Source organism: Haliotis rufescens, unplaced genomic scaffold, assembly GCF_023055435.1.
Source record: "Haliotis rufescens isolate VD_foot unplaced genomic scaffold, xgHalRufe1.0.p SCAF_40, whole genome shotgun sequence".
NCBI classification, from domain to species: Eukaryota; Metazoa; Mollusca; class Gastropoda; order Lepetellida; family Haliotidae; genus Haliotis; species Haliotis rufescens.
The window spans coordinates 3721289-3741021 of NW_025964113.1; the positions used below are offsets into that span (position 1 = coordinate 3721289).

Below are 19733 nucleotides of genomic sequence, written 5' to 3' on the forward strand. Positions count from 1 at the left end.
AATGCGAAGGTGATTGGTTGATCCAAGTCACGTGATCGGATAGGATGACTCATGCATCAACAGCGCGTCACAGGTGAGGGGGAATGAAAGGTGTGTGTGTTTATAAGGCAGAAAAGAATTCGTAAGAAAACAAAAGTAAAAGGTTATGAATAGAGCTATGCGTATAGCGTGCTGCCTTGAATAGACAGACCGTACCCGTCAGCCCAGTTTGAATTGAGCGCGCTTGACAACTCACGTGGCCTCGTCGTTTAACCCGCGCTCCCTAGAGCGTGCCACCTGGTTTGATGAATGCAGGGTGTGTGTTGAAAGTACAAGTACCACCATAGAGACGGGTTATGTCAACACGATACCAGCCTCGCCTGAAGCTTCCCATTCATAAATGGTGTGACCACTGTCCCGTATTTATGATATGTCAGGGAAGATGTGTTGTACATTTGTTATTTTAAAAGGGAGTTATTTCAGAGAGGATATATATGGGTATTCCCCCTCATTAAACCTTTCTTTCGTTGGTGTCTATTAAACGTATCCAGTATTTAATACATTTGAATGATGTAGGAAAGTATGTTCGTGTAGATGTTGTACCTATATCCGAATACGAATGTATCACAACTTTCTATAGATCAATTACGGTTCTAACAACGACACGCAACATGACTATGAGCGTGGTTAGCAGTTCATATTTATAAACACATCGTAAATGACAGATTTCTGATGAATGAACTCGCCCGCACACATGTCTATAGGGTTATGTTCGCCCGAACTATAAACAGTGACACATTGATAACAGGAAGGGTGTGTGGAATGCACTCTTCCTTGTAAGGGTAAAATACGCGTTTAAACTCACCATTTAAATGATGATGACATTACTTTTTAGATGTATTGGTATCAGTGAGTGAGTGAATTTAGTTGTACGCCACACTCGGCATTATTCCAGCTCTAGGACGGTGGGCTGTCAATAAACGAGCTTGGACGAGACAATCCAGTTGATCAACAGCATGAGCAGCGATCTGTGCAACTAGGAACCGATGGCACGTGTCATCCGAGTCGGCGAGACTGACTGACCAATGGATCACCGTCAGTCGCCGATAAGCATGGGTTACTGAAGGTCGTTTCTATAACCCGGACCTTCACGGGTGTAGTATGACGAAGACTATATACTAATATGATCGCTTTTTTGACATACTCACAAGTGTGCTGTGAAGAAAAGAGTGTCTTCCAAGATTCCCTGCACGTGTAAGACAGTATAAACTCTACAGTAGTGTAGCCCGACAAACAGTTTTACTCTCGCCAGCAAACGGATTGGACGTGCACAACATGAAGAAAGCATCAGAGATTAGACTTGACCCTAGAGATATATTTAGGAAGACTACGTTGAGAAAATCACAACAGAGAAAGAAACCACAAGCAGCCAAGAAGTCGACGCTGAAGACAAAGAAGAGACAGGTAACACCTAAAATGAAAACGATGACAACCAAACAGGGATCGAAGACAACACCCCAACCCGTGAAAATACAACATGTGTCGGAGGTGAAGGCTGTGGTGGAACGGGCACTTGCTGCCTTGAAGCGTCAACAGAGTCAAATAAACATAGCATACCGCCGCCGTTAGAAAAACCCACCCGCCGCCGCAAGTCCACCGACCATTACAAGCCCACCCGCTAACGCAAGTCCACTGGCCAGCGGCGGCGGCGGCGGCGGATGGGCTTGTAACGGCGGGTTGGCTTTGCGGCGGCGGCGGTAGCGGGTGGGCTTGTAATGGCGGGTGGATTTGCGGCGGTGGCGGCGGCGGTAGCGGATGGGCTTGTAATGGCGGGTGGATTTGCGGCGGCGGCGTTGGCGGCGGCGGCTTTAGCGGGTGGGCTTGCGGCGGCGGCGTTAGCGGGTGGGCTTGTATTGGCCAATGGACTTGCGGCGGCGGGTGGGCTTGTAACGGCGGCGGTATGCTATGTTTATTTCTCCTGTGTCGTAACATGACATCTCTCCTTGAAAACATTTTTTCACAGTCCGGACAGGTGGCAACCCCCATGGTGATCCAATACGGTGTGCGGTTAGAGGGTATGAAGCTTTCTTTTATACCCTTGACTCTGTTGACGCTTCAAAGCAGCAAGTGCCCGTTCCACCACAGCCTTCACCTCCGACACATGTTGTATTTTCACGGGTTGGGGTGTTGTCTTCGATCCCTGTTTGGTTGTCATCGTTTTCATTTTAGGTGTTACCTGTCTCTTCTTTGTCTTCAGCGTCGACTTCTTGGCTGCTTGTGGTTTCTTTCTCTGTTGTGATTTTCTCAACGTAGTCTTCCTAAATATATCTCTAGGGTCAAGTCTAATCTCTGATGCTTTCTTCATGTTGTGCACGTCCAATCCGTTTGCTGGCGAGAGTAAAACTGTTTGTCGGGCTACACTACTGTAGAGTTTATACTGTCTTACACGTGCAGGGAATCTTGGAAGACACTCTTTTCTTCACAGCACACTTGTGAGTATGTCAAAAAAGCGATCATATTAGTATATAGTCTTCGTCATACTACACCCGTGAAGGTCCGGGTTATAGAAACGACCTTCAGTAACCCATGCTTATCGGCGACTGACGGTGATCCATTGGTCAGTCAGTCTCGCCGACTCGGATGACACGTGCCATCGGTTCCTAGTTGCACAGATCGCTGCTCATGCTGTTGATCAACTGGATTGTCTCGTCCAAGCTCGTTTATTGACAGCCCACCGTCCTAGAGCTGGAATAATGCCGAGTGTGGCGTACAACTAAATTCACTCACTCACTGATACCAATACATCTAAAAAGTAATGTCATCATCATTTAAATGGTGAGTTTAAACGCGTATTTTACCCTTACAAGGAAGAGTGCATTCCACACACCCTTCCTGTTATCAATGTGTCACTGTTTATAGTTCGGGCGAACATAACCCTATAGACATGTGTGCGGGCGAGTTCATTCATCAGAAATCTGTCATTTACGATGTGTTTATAAATATGAACTGCTAACCACGCTCATAGTCATGTTGCGTGTCGTTGTTAGAACCGTAATTGATCTATAGAAAGTTGTGATACATTCGTATTCGGATATAGGTACAACATCTACACGAACATACTTTCCTACATCATTCAAATGTATTAAATACTGGATACGTTTAATAGACACCAACGAAAGAAAGGTTTAATGAGGGGGAATACCCATATATATCCTCTCTGAAATAACTCCCTTTTAAAATAACAAATGTACAACACATCTTCCCTGACATATCATAAATACGGGACAGTGGTCACACCATTTATGAATGGGAAGCTTCAGGCGAGGCTGGTATCGTGTTGACATAACCCGTCTCTATGGTGGTACTTGTACTTTCAACACACACCCTGCATTCATCAAACCAGGTGGCACGCTCTAGGGAGCGCGGGTTAAACGACGAGGCCACGTGAGTTGTCAAGCGCGCTCAATTCAAACTGGGCTGACGGGTACGGTCTGTCTATTCAAGGCAGCACGCTATACGCATAGCTCTATTCATAACCTTTTACTTTTGTTTTCTTACGAATTCTTTTCTGCCTTATAAACACACACACCTTTCATTCCCCCTCACCTGTGACGCGCTGTTGATGCATGAGTCATCCTATCCGATCACGTGACTTGGATCAACCAATCACCTTCGCATTCGCCTGGATCAACCGGATCAACCAAAACCAGCGTCTGCGCCCTCACTATATACTACTGACGGCAGCACCCGCTCCTGATCCACAGTTGACGATGTTCCACTTGAGTCGTGATCTGCGACTGGAGCCGACAACTGATGCTCATCACCTTCCAGAGTAGAAGCTGGCATGTCCTCAAAAACGAGCCTGCCATTTTTATATTAACACCTCTTGTTCTCAGATCTGAGCAAAGTCAGTTTCTCAAGCTGTCGTTTATTACGAATAATTGCAAGAAACCGAGCAAAAACAATAAAACACGTGAACATAGCAAAAGGTATCCTATATTTCCAATCAAACTTTGTTTATAAGAATATTTTACATAAAGGGGCGATATGTACGATATTAACCCTTAATATAAAAAAAATATTTTTTACATTTAGGGTTGTTGGTTGTTACTCTTAATGTAATTTTTTTTACATTAAGAGTTAACACGTAACCCTTAATGTAATTTTGTTAAATTAAGAGTAATTTTTACATAAAGGGTTGTAACAAAGCTTCCTTCCTGATATGAGTTGGAATCTGCTTGTCAGGCCTCTCCAGTGATCATCAACTCTTCGGGAAAATATGGGTACATGTGCAGTGTGAATCTTTCCGGTCTTTTGAACTACATCTGCCAATTTAACCAAAACATGTCCCACATTAAAAAAATTATTGTTAAATTATTTAAAAGCAGGTATGTCGATGATCTGATGTCTTTCAATAATGGTCAAATAGCCAGTTTCCTTCCACTGATTTACCAACCCAAACTTGAAACAAGAGACCAGCCAGTGAAAACGCCTCATCTGTTTCATATTTAGATCTATAAGATTCTGAGCGGCAAAAAAGCTATCCTCGAGACTCTAGTGGTCACCTTCCAGCAATATTCCAGCAATCTTTGCAGTCTACATTTCACAACTTTTGAGTTACAACAGAACATGCTCTTTCTACGAAGATTTCAAAGAGCGTCATACGACTGTTGCTCAAATGTTGTTTGATCAGGGCTACAACATTCAAGACCTCAGTAAAGCTTTCAAAACGGTTTTATGGGAGACGTGTGGAGGTAATTTCCACATTTGACGCATCAGTGACAACTGTGATGTCCGATGCAATTCCCTATTTTGACCTCACTCGTTTTGTAGGCGAACAATTGACTTGCCCTTGTGTGCGTTTATGACTTATGTCCCCGGTGGGGCATGATTGGCTCACCTTTTCGCGAACACCTGCTGTCGTCACTATTTGATAACAGTCGTAATCGCACAATGCATATTTCTTCAACGTTTTTCTTTACTTATAAGTAGCAGAATATCTGCAGTTGTACACAGCAGACGTAATTAAAAAAATTAACATATAGTTTTTAGTTTCAACAAAATCAGTAAATGCCCTATCGTGCCATTAACGGCTCTGGCCTACCACTTGATTGTCTGGTTTGATTTCAAGCCGCCGTCGAATCAGGCAACAAACACTTACTTTTCTGTACAAATTGTGTAAGTGGTGGGTGTTTTCGGTAGGGCAGGGCATGTTTACTCTGTTCGCGAACACCTGGTGTCATCGCGGATTTTCAGTGATCCGTCCACATAATGTCCACCGCTATTTTCCCTTTTACGACTAATGAACACAAATTACAAATTTGTCTGACGTGTGTAAATGTATATGTACAATTATGTAGTTTAGTAAACAGTAAGTACGTATTATTTTGTCAACTATGTAGTTCAGTTCATATAATCAAAACAGCATCGAACCTTATTGTTCAGGCAAATTGCGTACAATACTACTCACTTGCTGTCATCCATGTTTCATGGTATAGCCCTCCATCTGTGTATTTGTCATCATTCACCTAATGCTCAGTTAATGGATTTATTACAGGTAGAATTAGTGGTAGAACCACTCAGATTACCTGACAAAGATTATGCAAAATAACTCAATCACGTTCACATCTGTATATGAGGGTGTTTAGGGATATTTATAAACCAACTGCCACTTTTGCCTATTGTATTGTATATTGTTGGAATATTCCTATCTCGTAACTATTTGGGAGGTTTTACTTTTTTCTATCGTAAGACCTCCTCCGTGTATGAGGTTTTACTTATTCCAAGTAAGACCTCCTCCCGTGTATGAGGTTTTACTTATTCCTAGTTAGACCTTCTCCCGTGTATGAGGTTTTACTTATTCCTAGTAAGACCTCCTCCCGTGTATGAGGTTTTACTTATTCCTAGTTAGGCCTTCTCCCGTGTATGAGGTTTTACTTATTCCTAGTAAGACCTCCTCCCGTGTATGAGGTTTTACTTATTCCTGGTAAGCTCTCATCCCGTGTATGAGGTTTTACTTATTCCTGGTAAGCCCTTATTCCTGGTATGAGGTTTTACTTATTCCTCGTAAGACCTCCTCCGTGTATGAGGTTTTACTTATTCCTAGTAAGACCTCCTCCGTGTATGAGGCTTTACATATTCCTAGTAAGACCTCCTCCTGTGTCACGAAAAGTTTTTACTTATTCCTGGTAAGACCTCCTCTCGTGTATGAGGTTTTACTTATTCCTAGTAAGACCACCTCCGTGTATGAGGTTTTACTTATTCCTGGTAAGCCCTCATCCCGTGTATGAGGTTTTACATATTCCTGATCATCCCGGATATGAGGTTTTACTTATTCCTCGTAAGACCTCATTCCGGTTATGAGGTTTTACTTTTACCTGGTAAGACCTCATCCCGGGAATTAGGTTTTACTTTTTCCTCGTAAGACCTCATGTCGGGTATGAGGTTTTACTTATTCCTGGTAAGATCTAATCCCGGGTATGAGGCTTTACTTATTCCTAGTTAGACCTCCTCTCGTGTTTGAGGTTTTACTTATTCCTCGTAAGACCTCAGCCGTGTATGAGGTTGTACTTATTCCTGGTAAGCCCTCATCCCGTGTATGAGGTTTTACTTATTCCTGATCATCCCGGAAATGAGGTTTTACTTATTCCTCGTAAGACCTCATTCCGGTTATGAGGTTTTACTTTTACCTGGTAAGACCTCATCCCGGGAATTAGGTTTTACTTTTTCCTCGTAAGACCTCATGTCGGGTATGAGGTTTTACTTATTCCTGGTAAGATCTGATCCCGGGTATGAGGCTTTACTTATTCCTAGTTAGACCTCCTCTCGTGTTTGAGGTTTTACTTATTCCTCGTAAGACCTCCTCCGTGTATGAGGTTTTACTTATTCCTGGTAAGACCTCATCCCGCGTATGAGGTTTTACTTTTTCCTGGTAAGAACTAAGTAGCAGATGGAATTTGGACTTGGTGTTTCAAACGTCGAATATTCTATAATCGAAGGCAAGAAATGAAATTATTTCATTATGGATGACAGGAATCGAATCTGCAATCTCACATACCGTGTACAGTTTTGTAACTCACTGTTTATACCACTGAGACACCGGAGCAGGAGATAATTTCTGTTCAATCTGCATGTTATGACTTCAAATGTGTACATGCTGCGCGTGGTCTTTCCCTCGCACGCTTCGGTCTAATCACCTTCACACCGCGACGACTTGTATTGTTTCGCTATAAGATATCACGGTGTTTTGTATTTTTTTCTTGTTCTGAAATTTCTTGCATTGAGACGGTTCAAACGTTTGATAAAACATTCCTCCTCGTTGTCATCGCAATCAAAATTCTAGAAAGTTGCCTGGGTGATGAAGATACTTTCGTCGTCGTTCATGCTGTTGGCTTTTAATGGAAGTGAGCCACGTGGCGTAAAACCGCGACGAGAGCACGTAATTCTCGTGCAGCGACTGCTTTCGCCAACACATGAACGTGCTTTACAGTTGTCTAGCCATAACGCGCCAAATGTAAATTGGGTTTTTTGGTTTAAATTAAACTCTTTTGGCGGTTTAGAAACAAGAGAAAACACTACCCATCGGTTTTGGTTGAAAATGTAAACACTCGAGAGTCGGGAAATCCCCCGTGTTCACATTTTCAACTAAAACCTCAGAAGGAAGAGGCGTGTTTTCTCCTTTACACAGCAATCAGTAGTTCGCCTTTGGCATTTCTGGTGTCTGGTGTATTTATTTGATCTAAGATTGGGTTATTTTGGTGTGGTGAATGTATTACATGTTATGTAATATTCATGGGACAGTGTATAGCAACAAAGGAATGGTCGGTCGAGTTTTAAAAAAAACATCGATCAAAGGATTATCCGATAATACGTTGCTTAATCACTGTTATCATGCACAGTGGATTTGTCAAACGTTAGTGTTTATGTAGGGCTTACTTAAGCAGATGGAATCAGCCGATAATACGTAGATTGATTTCTCATTCTCTAACTCGGGGGTTTGTTTGTGCTATCTCAATGAGACATGATACCTGTGTGAAACACATGAAACAAACTTACGTCATCTCATCACTGAATAAAGTAGAATTTTATTTAACCATACTCCTATTTTGTCTAAAATTTGATAATTTCGGTCAATAACTAAAATACTGTTTTGAATAAAATAACTATTTAAAAAATATATACGATCTCTTAGGCGCCACAATTCATTGCATAAACCAGGATTCGATTATCATTGGTTAAGTTTCTCGATTATGATCGTTGCTCTGTCAAGCATCACACTCGTAGGTTCAAGGTGCTGCCCCGCCTGAGGATTATCCCACAATGGACCGACCCTTGAAAGTCCGGGATAGAATAAGTCTTCAGCAACCCATGCTTGCCGTAAAAGGCGACTATGCTTGTCGTAAAAGGCGACTAACGGGATCGGGTGGTCAGGCTCGCTGACTTTGTTGAAGCATTTCATCGATCGCAATTGCGGGGATCGATGCTCATGATATCAATCACTGGATTGTCTGGTCCACACTCGATTATTTACAGACCGCCGTCATATAGCTGGAATATTGCTGAGTGCGGCGTAAAACAACAAACCAACCAACCAACATAGACCGCCTCCGTGGTCTAGCGGTAGAGCGTCCGCCTGGAGAGCGGAAGGTCCGGGGTTTGATCCACGACCGCGTCATACCAAAAGACGTTAAAAGGTGGTACGTGTTGTTACCCTGTCTGGCGCTCGGCATTAAGGGGCTAAAACAAGGACTGGTCGGCAGTATACTGTGTCTGAGTGGGGTATTCATATTAAACTGCGGCATGGTATCTCAGTTGGCTAGCACTATAAATCGGCATCAGTCCCTACAAGTACTAGCAGCCACAGCTACACCCACACTGGCACACGAGCATACACGTCGCTTTTGAAAAGTGCAATAATCTTGGACGCGACGTTAAACCCCATATCACCTCACCCCACAATGGCACGCCGTGATGTTTCATCCCACATTCTTTACAGGATACAGTAATCGGCAACGTAACGTCAAACTGCAGTGTCACTGCACAGAACGCATCAGATAATGGCGCCACTTTCCACCGCACAGCGCTCCTCCGGGACTCCCCCGTCTTGGCTATCATCTACATCTGCATCTTGTCGGTTGCTCTCCTTCTCGGGGTGGTCGGTAACGCCATCGTCATCCTCGTCTCCTGGTTGGTCAAGTCTGTCAACAGAGTAGGCAAGGACTTCATCGTCAACCTCGCCATTGCTGATCTCTGCGTAGCGGGTTTTGCAGACCCAATGTGCATCATTGGTAAGTATTCACATGTGGGACGACGTTGTTTGAAAAAGGTTGTATTTGTTGAAAAGGGTAGTTTGTTCCAGAAAATATAATTTGGCATCATGTTATACTCCAAAATAAAAATGTTCGCTGGTCATGCTGGTATATGAAAAGAAGTTTTTTGGCTATACCTTTCAGGGAAAATTGGGTTTTGATTCAGTGGTCAACCGACTGACCTTGAGTGCTAGACCCTTAGTACACAATCATCAGTCACAGAACCCGTAAACTTGTGGCCACAATGTCCACGTCTAACCAGTGGTCCTTTTCTTCCAGGCGTTGTGAAGGGCGAGGAATGGTTTGATGACAAGCTGTGGTTCTGTCAGTTCATAGCTACCGCCTGCCTCACGGCTTGCTTCTGCGCCTTCCTCAGTCTCACCCTCGTCAGCATCAACCGTTACACCTTCGTCTGTCACAGAGACATCTACGACAAGATCTACACGCGCACGGCATGTGTAGTCATGTGTATCTTCGCATGGGTAATAGCCTTCTTGTTCGAGTTTCCCAACCACGTCGGGTGGGGCGGCCATGTATTTGACGAGAAAAACCACCAATGCATCTGGGATCGTACAGCCAGTTTCTCCTACACTATGGTCGTCTCGGTCGGACTTATTGGCTCGCCGCTCCTCCTCATGTGTCTCTGTTACATCCTCATCTTCTGCCACATATACAGGACCAAGGTCAACATCTACCGCATCGACACCGACGACCCTGAACGCATGAAGAAGGCTTGGAAAGAAACCCTCCGTACGTCTCGAACGCTGTTTGTCGTCTTCAGCGTGTTTGTCGTCTGCTGGACCCCGTACGCTATTGTTATCGCTCTGGATGTCAAGGACAAGATGTCGATGGAAGTGCACCTGTTTGCAACCCTCCTCGCCCACCTCCACTCCAGCTCCAACTTCGTCGTCTACACCATCTGCAACAGGTCCTTCAGGTCTGCCGTGAAGAAGGTGATTGGATGCGGTGAATACGAATGTTCCTCTTACAGGCCCGATAGCAAGTCCACCGACGTCCTCAAGACCAGTGAAAACACGAGGAAATCGGTGTTTTAGCGGATGCTCGTGGATATCTTCTATCCTGAACAGAAAATAGCACTTCGGGCAACATTTTACTTCGTAAACTGTTTGGAAAACAGTACGGTGTTCTCAAGAAAGACCTCCAAAACACATGCGGGGTTTTTATGTTTGGCCATAAATAAACCCTTTACATATCAAGGATTTTAGCTATAAAAGCAAACTTGCTTTGGTTTAAAAAAAGACCTGTTATCACTTGTTGGAGCTCCAAATATGCTGCGTAAATGCGTAAAATACGCAAAATAAATGACTAAATACGCATGAGAAATTTTAATTTTAAAAACCCAATAGTATAACAATACTTATTACCCAATGTATCCTTTTCAACTTTCGTACCTGTATTTGTTGAGGGATATTAGTGTACAGGCATCACAAATACTTGAACTCTTTGGCAGTGAATACATAAAAAGGCGCAACGCATTACTTACTGTTAATTAGATATGTATATAGTTCAGAACACAAACAGAACTCACCTGAAACAAAATTTTAATCAGAATTGTTTAAAACATATCCACTCATTGATATAGGAATACCCAATGGACTGGGCCCAAGGGAATAAAATATATGGAATACGCCAAAAAAGTGTAAATATCCAGTTTGAGTAAATACTCAATGCATAAAAATGGTATCTTGAGCTCTGTCTTGTTATACCCGGATTCATACTTTGCCACTCTAGATGATGTTATCAGTCGGGGGAATAAGATCGAACGAGTCATCGGATAAGTATCAGCTGAAAAAATAATTCTGCTGAAACAAATACGCGAAATCATATACGATAGGAACTGTTTGAATTGGATATGCCTGAGGGAAACTGCAATGCAGGCTTGGCTTAGTTTCGGTTTCCAATTATTTACAAATTCGACATGCACGTTTGTGCATATCATTTACATGTTATGCTTGTTCGCGTTTTATAGAGGTTATCACGTGAGTGTGTTTGGGGATGGTAAATATCCTGCATTAGGAATAAACATTGTATTTACCTTGGCGAGCTAAATACATAGTGTTTATTCCTAATACAGGATATTTACCATCCCCAAACACACAAGCGTGATAACCTCTTTATCATATAATGTCATTCTTTAATTCTGAGCTTCAAATCGCTTTCCCTCTCTCACAAACATTACCGGAACATTGCGAGTTTTCCTGGAATGCGCGCATTAATATTTATTACGTCACAGGGTTAGTGATGTGTCAGTCGGACAGTGACCGTAGCCAATATAGTTCCAACTGAAATCTGTTTCTTATACAGTGGCAAAGCAACATATACGCAAAACAACAGTTGTTTTTAATTGCCTTTCGCGGCAATCCATCGGTCTGTCCGCTAGAGTAACTGCCCTTTGTCAAAGGGAAGCTACTCTAACCCTAGTCTATGAGACGTCACGGCCACGGTCAGACGTTGTTGACAGTCGGTATGTCCTGTCATAACGTTAAGAAATGTAGTCAGATGTACACACAGCGACAAAACGAAACAAGGTAACAATTCAAACATATTTCGGCCAAATCCAACTATTTTAATTTATGGAGGTTTCAAGCCGCAGAGGTCTACGAGCACAGATATGGCTATTGATCCCGCTTGGCTAGGCTTCGTGCCCTCGCATATTTGTTTCTCCAAAGTTGCCAAAACTTATAAAATGCCTTAGCGACGTCACAGTTAGACACTGATTTTCAGTACATTAGACTGTTCTTTTGATAATGATAGCAATTATCCCTGTAGTTTCTCCAGATTCCCGATGGTTAATTCTGACTCGATCGCCGAATGACGAGGGTGACGCCATGTTTGTTTATAAACAGTGAAAGTAGTCCCTACTTGACCTTTGATATTTGCATCTCTATCCGCAGATGACCCCAACGTATATCGTTTTTATCCGTTGGCTTTATCCTGCCGAGAAACCTACCCATTATATGATAAATTGCAATATTATGCAATATTCCGGTGTCTCATTCTGAAAGTGGTTTTTTTATTTTATTTTTCAACATAATCTCCCTGCATTTCAATACACTTCTCATATCGATAGTGAAGTTGTTTTTTTAATCCCAGTCAAGGAGAAGTTTTCTGAAGCCTACCTGAGGTCATCATAGTGCTTTCCACGAAGGTGGTCTTTCAGTTAAGGTTGGTTGGTTGGTTGGTTTGTTGTGTTAGGCTGCACCCAGCAATATTCCAGCTATGACGGCGGTCTGTAAATAATCGAGTCTGGACCAGACAATCCAGTTTAGGAAACAGGTGAAACTCACTGGGTGCCAGGTCTGGCGAGTATGGACGGTGAAGAATCTCTTCGAACCTACATTGTCGCACATCAGCCTTTGCAAGTCGAGAGCTGTGAGCAAAGGCATTGGCATGGGGAAAAAAGAACTCCAGTCGTCAGTATTCCTCGCCGCTTTTCTTTGATAGAATCTCTCAGGCAATGAAGCAAATTAGCATAATAGGCACCGGTAATCGTCTTTTGACTTTCTAATTAATCAACAAGGACCACACCCTTTGCATCCCAGAATACAGGGGCCATAACATTCTTCACTGATCTTGAAGACTTGAATTTCTTTGGTGCCGGAGAAGTGGAATTCCATTTATAAACCTCTAACGATGTTATAAATATAGGTTCGAATTATCTCGAGTCAACCCGGGTAAGCGGGCATTCCAGCTTAAGTATGCCCGTATAAGTGGGCATTCCACCTTAAGTGTGCCCGGGTAAGCGGGCATTCCAGCTTAAGTGTACCCGGGTAAGGGAGCATTCCAGCTTAAGTATACCCGGGTAAGGGAGCATTCAATCTTAAGTATACCCGGGTAAGGGAGCATTCCAGCTTAAGTATACCCGGGTAAGGGAGCATTCCAGCTTAAGTATACCCGGGTAAGGGAGCATTCAATCTTAAGTATACCCGGGTAAGGGAGCATTCAATCTTAAGTATACCCGGGTAAGGGAGCATTCCATCTTAAGTATACCCGGGTAAGGGAGCATTCCAGCTTAAGTATACCCGGGTAAGGGAGCATTCCAGCTTAAGTATGCCCGTATAAGTGGGCATTCCAGCTTAAGTGTGCCCGGGTAAGCCAGGCATTCCAGTTTAAGTGTGTCCGGGTAAGCGGGCATTCCAGCTTAAGGGTGCCCGGGTAAGCCGGGCATTCCAGCTAAAGTGTGTCCGGGTAAGCGGGCATTCCAGCTAAAGTGTACCCGGGTAAGTGGGCATTTCAGCTTAAGTGTGCCCGGATAAGCGAGCATTCCATGAAATTTATAACATTTTATAACCTAGCCTCTTGATGTGAACACAATTGTGTTTGATGATTGGTTAAAAGTCAGAAATCTTTTTTAGACATGAAAATTCCATGACGAGAATCGAACCTGCAACCTTTAACTCGGGATCATAGTGGTAGACCCATGTTTCATCACCCGATACTAATTTTTTTTTTCTTTTTTATAATTTGACGAAATCCCCCTCAAATAGCTCTATATTTTTTCCTTAAGACCAGAATTTAGAAACGTTGGAACCTAAAGAGCAAATATGTCATTCATCTATAAATGTTCATAAATAATGGTTTCAATGGACCCATGCCTTAGACCTGTGTCTTCCTCAAGTTCAGCAATGGTAATACGTCTGTCTGACAGTATAAGTTTTTCTATTTCCTTAATTGAATCTTCATTGATGGAAGTTGAGGGACGTCCAGACCTAGGGTCGTCATCAAGGCTTGTTCTCCCAGCCTTAAACATAGCTGCCAAACGTTTAAGGAATAGCCAGGGCAATTGTCACCATACATTTGTAACATGCCGTCATTTCTTGGGGAGTACTTTTCTCTAAAGTGAAAAACTTGATGACTGATCGGTACTCGTTCTTTTCCATTTCTGTGTCATTTGGACCGCAATCACGTTCAACTGGCTGTCTGTAATATACAAACGGCTTTAACAGACCAAATACACTTGCAATGTACTACACTGACCAGTTCACTTTGTTATAGCCCACAGTTGAAAGTTTGTCAGGCTATTTGACCAGCCCTTGTATAATTACAATCAGGATATATGATATATATTGTGTGTACAAGTATTGTCAGATGTTATGTTTATTGTGTCGTGAGAAAAGCATCTGAATTTATTTTAAAGGTAAAAAAGTGTTGAATCGATTCTAAGATATATTTTCTTCTCCGCGCAACATGAATTTAATGCAATCACATTTAATGCATACTTGAATGATACTCACCCCCATGTGCTAACATCGCCGAGTTTCAACTGTAGTACAAATTAGCAACTATTGTTGTCACTAATCCCAGATGAAGATATGACAGGCACCTTTTTCACAGATTGCTTGGCAGAATTTTAATTTGAACCTCCTTTAGGGGATTCCGGTTCAAAATCGACCCCCAGCAACCGATGCTGTTCGTAAGAGGCAACCAAATTGATCACGTGGTCAGTCATGATAGCTTTGTTAATAGCGAGTCGCCGTAACCTGGCGGTGTGGATCGTTTCGCACAATATCAATCACTGGATTGTATTGTCCATACTCGACTATTTACAGGCCGCCGTCATTCAGCTGGAATATTGCGAAGTACGGCCTCAAACAACAAACGTTACACAAAAAAATGACGTAAATTCTCACTTATTTTCATGCGTCAAAAGATTGGAAGGATAGGAATATTTTACTTTCTTTTTGAGACAGAATAAAATGACATCAAGCTGCGGCGGTTTGTATTAACAAGTAGTTTAGTAATGTATCAGTAAGATGATTGTGTGAACCACAAACGCCATATCATATTTATTATTACTCATGTCGCAGCGACCGATTTAAGATAACCATTATCCGACTCAACATTCATTTCCAAAGACTAATAAAAACGGAAGAAACTAACATTTTTAGTCCACTACTCCTTATAATGATAACATATAGTAAAACCCTTTAAAATGGCATATTCTACTAGTCCTTATGATACCCTAACTATTGGGCGGTTTGGCAAGGACGACGGGACTAGTGCCTATTTCTAACGCTGAGTTACTATGTAGCCATGACATGTTTTTGTCTCCATCACTTAACTGCAATTATTTATCTGTCGCTAATCCCCATTGTTAATCCTGATCCCCATTGCATTGTTTGTTTGTTTGTTGTTTAACGCCGCTTTCAGCAATATTCCAGCTATATGACGGCGGTCTGTAAATAATCGAGTCTGTACCAGACAATCCAGTAATTGATATATCATGAGCATCGCTCCACGCTATCGGGATCGATGAAATGCATCGACCAAGTCAGTGAGCCCGACCCCCCGATCCCGTTTGTCGTCTCTTACGACAAGCATAGTCGCCTTTTACGGCAAGCATAGGTTGCAGAAGACCAATTCGACCCCGGGTCTTCACGGGTCCCATTGCATTGTTTATTGACTGTCAGCCAACCTGTGCTACTGGCACATCTCATTAATTACTTGAGAAAGAGAATTAAGTTGACATCCATAAATTGTCCTTCCTCGTGTGCATCACTTCTAAATGCGGGGGCACGGGTGGCCCAGTCGTCTAAGGCGCCGCAATTCGCTGTGCAGAGTTGCGTCCCTTGGGCACGCCAGAAACCTATGATTGTGGGTTCGAATCCCGGTTCGCCCCGATTATGTTTATAGGTTTGTCATCACTATACCCGTGCTCGTGGGTTTCATCGGAGTGGTAAACGTCTTAGACCTGCATCACTTCGGGCTTTCCTCGTACATTAAGCTGACACGCCGTGGTATAACTGGAATACTGTTAAAAGCGGTGTTAAGCACAACTCACTCACTTCTAAATGCCATTTAAACACTCATGAATAACTGTTATTTATATTATGACATAATAACGCACGACCGCTCGTAGGAAACGCCCTGAGATTGAGCTTGAAATCCGCTCACCTCATGTATACCTGAGCTGCATGGAAAGTCCGATCGTCGCTGTTTTTTGTGTTGTCAGAGCAGGTGTCCCGCTCATTGTGTGTTTGTGGTTAGTGATGCCGATGTTGTCCTCGATTCCAACCAAGAGCTAATTCCCCCTATATTTCAGTTATAGATAAATGTATGTGATCAGTTATTTTTGCTTTTGATTATATCCGACTCCAGTCCGCTTTTGTCATGTAATTCTCCTGTATGTTAAACCTATATCAAGAATATGTACTTCCTGTTGATATCCATTTTTTCCGTCAAACCTATGCTTTTGTTAAGTATATTTGTTGTCAATAAAAACTGAAAATACCAAATACCCCGACTTGTCTTCATGCGGTATAGTGATATGCTTTCAGTATAGTGACATGCCATGTTAGGGCTCAGTGACACATTCAGGATTTTACTGCCGTCCTTAATAGGTCCATTCCCGTTTAAAATTTTCAAAATTCTTATCAAGATCCTGTAATTCATGGCGGGAAATTCACAAATTTGTAAAAAAACCAGTTATTTAATCACAACAACAATCAGATATTTTCAGGAAGCGTCCCGATTCAGCCGTTTCCAGCCGAATTCGTCCCGATTCTCCCGTTCTCAATCCGAATCTGATCCGATTTGTATCTTCCGGGTGGTAAAAAACGACTGAATCTGTCCCGATTCTCCCGAATGCGATCCGACAGAGATCCGACAGTGACCCGACAGTGAACCAACAAAGACGGTTCGCATTCGGCAAGGTCTGGACCCAATCGACAAGAAACGGCAATGAACAATTTCTCCAAATCATGCCGGTTCATCGCGACAGCGTCCCGATCCACAGGGCACCGTCCAGACAACACAGGACATTGTTACGATTGTGATCCGATACAGCAGAATCTGTCACGACATAGTCACGATTAGGGGGCACGGGTGGCCCAGTCGTCTAAGGCGCCGCAATTCGCTGTGCAGAGTTGCGTCCCTTGGGCACGCCAGAAACCTATGATTGTGGGTGCGAATCCTGGTTCGCCCCAATTATGTTTCTAGGTTTGTCAGCACCACACCCGTGCTCGTGGGTTTCACCGAAGTGGTAAACGTCTGAGACATGCATCACTTCGGGCTTTCCTCGTACATCAAGCTGACACGCCGCGATATAACTGCAATAATGTTAAAAGCGGCGTTAAAACCCAACTCACTCACTCACGATTGTAATCCGACAAGACAAAATCGGCTGAGTTTCCCGAATGTTACGGGACACACCATACTGTCGGAAGTGCTTGGCCGACCTCTCTGGACCTTTCCTGATCCGTAGGACTCAGTTACGAACATATACGACTAACGTTCAGACAATGATAGGGCATTCCAGATCATTGAGGATAGTAATCCGACTTTTTCACTTTTCGTGTCTTTGCGCTGTCTGATCTCAAACGGGAGCCATAATCGGCACTGTGTGAACGCAGCCTTAGGCGACGTGAAATGGGGTTTAAGGTCGCGTCCAATATTATTGCACTTTTATAGCGACGTGCATGCACGTGTGTGTGTGGCGGCTTGTACTTGTCCGGACTTATGCCGATTTTATAGTGCCTGCCCACTAAGATACCATGCCGCAGTTTAACATGAATACCCAACTCAGACACAGTATCCCGACCAGTCCTTACTTTAGTCCCTTAATTCCGAGCGCTAGGCATGGTAACAGTACCCTCTGTTGACGTCTTTTGGTTATACGCGGCCGGGGATCAAACCTTGGACCTTCCTGGCGGACGCTCTACCACCATACCATGTTTGCGGTTGTGATTTGTTATGCATAAACAAGACCAGTAATCTACTTTCACCCTGTGGATTCCGATTTAGGATTGATCCATAGTTTGTTTGTTTGTTGTTTAACGCTGCACTCAGCAATAGTCGAGCTATATGACGGCGGTCTGTATATAACCAGACAATCCAGTGATTGCCATCATGAGCATATCCACGCAATTGGGATACGATGACATGAACCAAGCAAGTCAGTGAGCATGACCACCCGATCCCCTTAGTCGCTTCTCACGACAAGCATAGTAGTCATACAGCTGGAATATTACTGAGTGTGGCGTTAAACAACAAACAAACGTCATGGTAACATGGGAAGAAGCCTAAAATGATGCAGGTCTCTGATTCGAACTAACGATCATTGGATGTACACACTTCTAAGGGACGCAACTCTACACTGCGATTGCAGCATCTTGTGAAAGGCCACCAATGTCCAACAGATAGTTGAAAGGCAGCAAAAAGAAAGGCATCAGCAGTTTTCTATTCACATTTCTCGGAGCGGTGGGGTAGGCTTGTTGTTAAAGCGTTCTCTCCTCACGCTAAGGACCAGGTTGGATTCCCCACATGTGATAAATGCGTGTAGCCCATTTCTGGTGTCGACCGCCTTGATATTGTTGTTAAAAGCACATTAATCCCAAACTGTGTCACTCAATACCTTGCTACCATATGCAAGTGAACTTTGAGGGATTTAGGGAACACACTTTCATGTCTTTAAATGTTAAAGTAAATAATCAATGTGTCTGCGTTTTCATTAAAATTAACACCAAAGAGCAATACGAACGAGAATCGAACACGATGTGTGCTAACAATTAGACATCCCTGCGGCTGGTTGATACGGACAACAAGGAATACGAAATCAACACGTTTGGGTAAGTGAATTATAATTGTCAGCAACTGAAAAGTTACACTTGTCCTGAATCGCGTCCACTCTATTGAGGATTATTTAACCCTTGTAGCGCTACTCTCATTCAGTACAATAACGTCACACTCTTAAAGGGCAAGTTCACACGGAAATTAACCTATTTTTCTTGTACTTTTTCCACATTAAAAGTGTTAACCTAGAAGTGTCATAGCCAAAAATATAAAGATATCACAATTAATTAACATATTTTTCGCATTAAAACGATTTATATTTTTCACATTTACCAAGTGTTCTATTTCCACAACAAAAACACCATGGCTTATGCCCCTTGCAATATGACGTCATTGGTGCCAATTGATAAACATTATGACGTCATCATGCTTTGTTAGAGCCGCTTCACGTGGTGTAGGTCTAGGTGTGTGATTCTAGCGTCTCAGATGCCAGCCAGCATAGTGTTATGCTGAGTCACCACTGCGCCGGAGTGTGTCGTAGGCCATGTTGTTTTACCGCAAACTGGTACTTGATATTTTTTGCGTTGAGAATAGACAGGGACCCAGTTGAATTGGCACCAATTACGTCATAATCTAAGGGGGATAACTCAGGCCTGTTTAGCTCGAAAAACGAAGGCCTCATAACGGCATATCATTTTCACACTATTGTGAGCTTCCTACTTTCACTGTGGAAAAAATGAGTGTATATTTTCAAGCCCAGATACTAATTAATTCTAAAATTGCGTTTTGTTTAGAAAAAGAAAGAAAGTGATTTTTGCGTGTACACTTCCCCTTTAAAGAACCACTACCATAAAAAAGCACACGAACTATAATCACGACATGACTATGGAACTTGTGGATCTGCATAATACGTGC

General features: G+C 42.9%; 1 protein-coding gene across 1 annotated transcript; it reads left to right on the forward strand.

Annotated features, from left to right (window-relative positions):
- The first annotated feature begins 8228 nt into the window (after positions 1-8228).
- LOC124140446 (melatonin receptor type 1B-A-like) lies at positions 8229-10397 on the forward strand. The gene is made up of 3 exons (XM_046508006.2): positions 8229-8258; positions 8975-9266; positions 9567-10397. Exons 1-3 carry the CDS (start codon positions 8229-8231, stop codon positions 10340-10342), a joined length of 1098 nt encoding a protein of 365 aa, XP_046363962.1. The 3' UTR covers positions 10343-10397.
- Positions 10398-19733: the final 9336 nt, after the last annotated feature.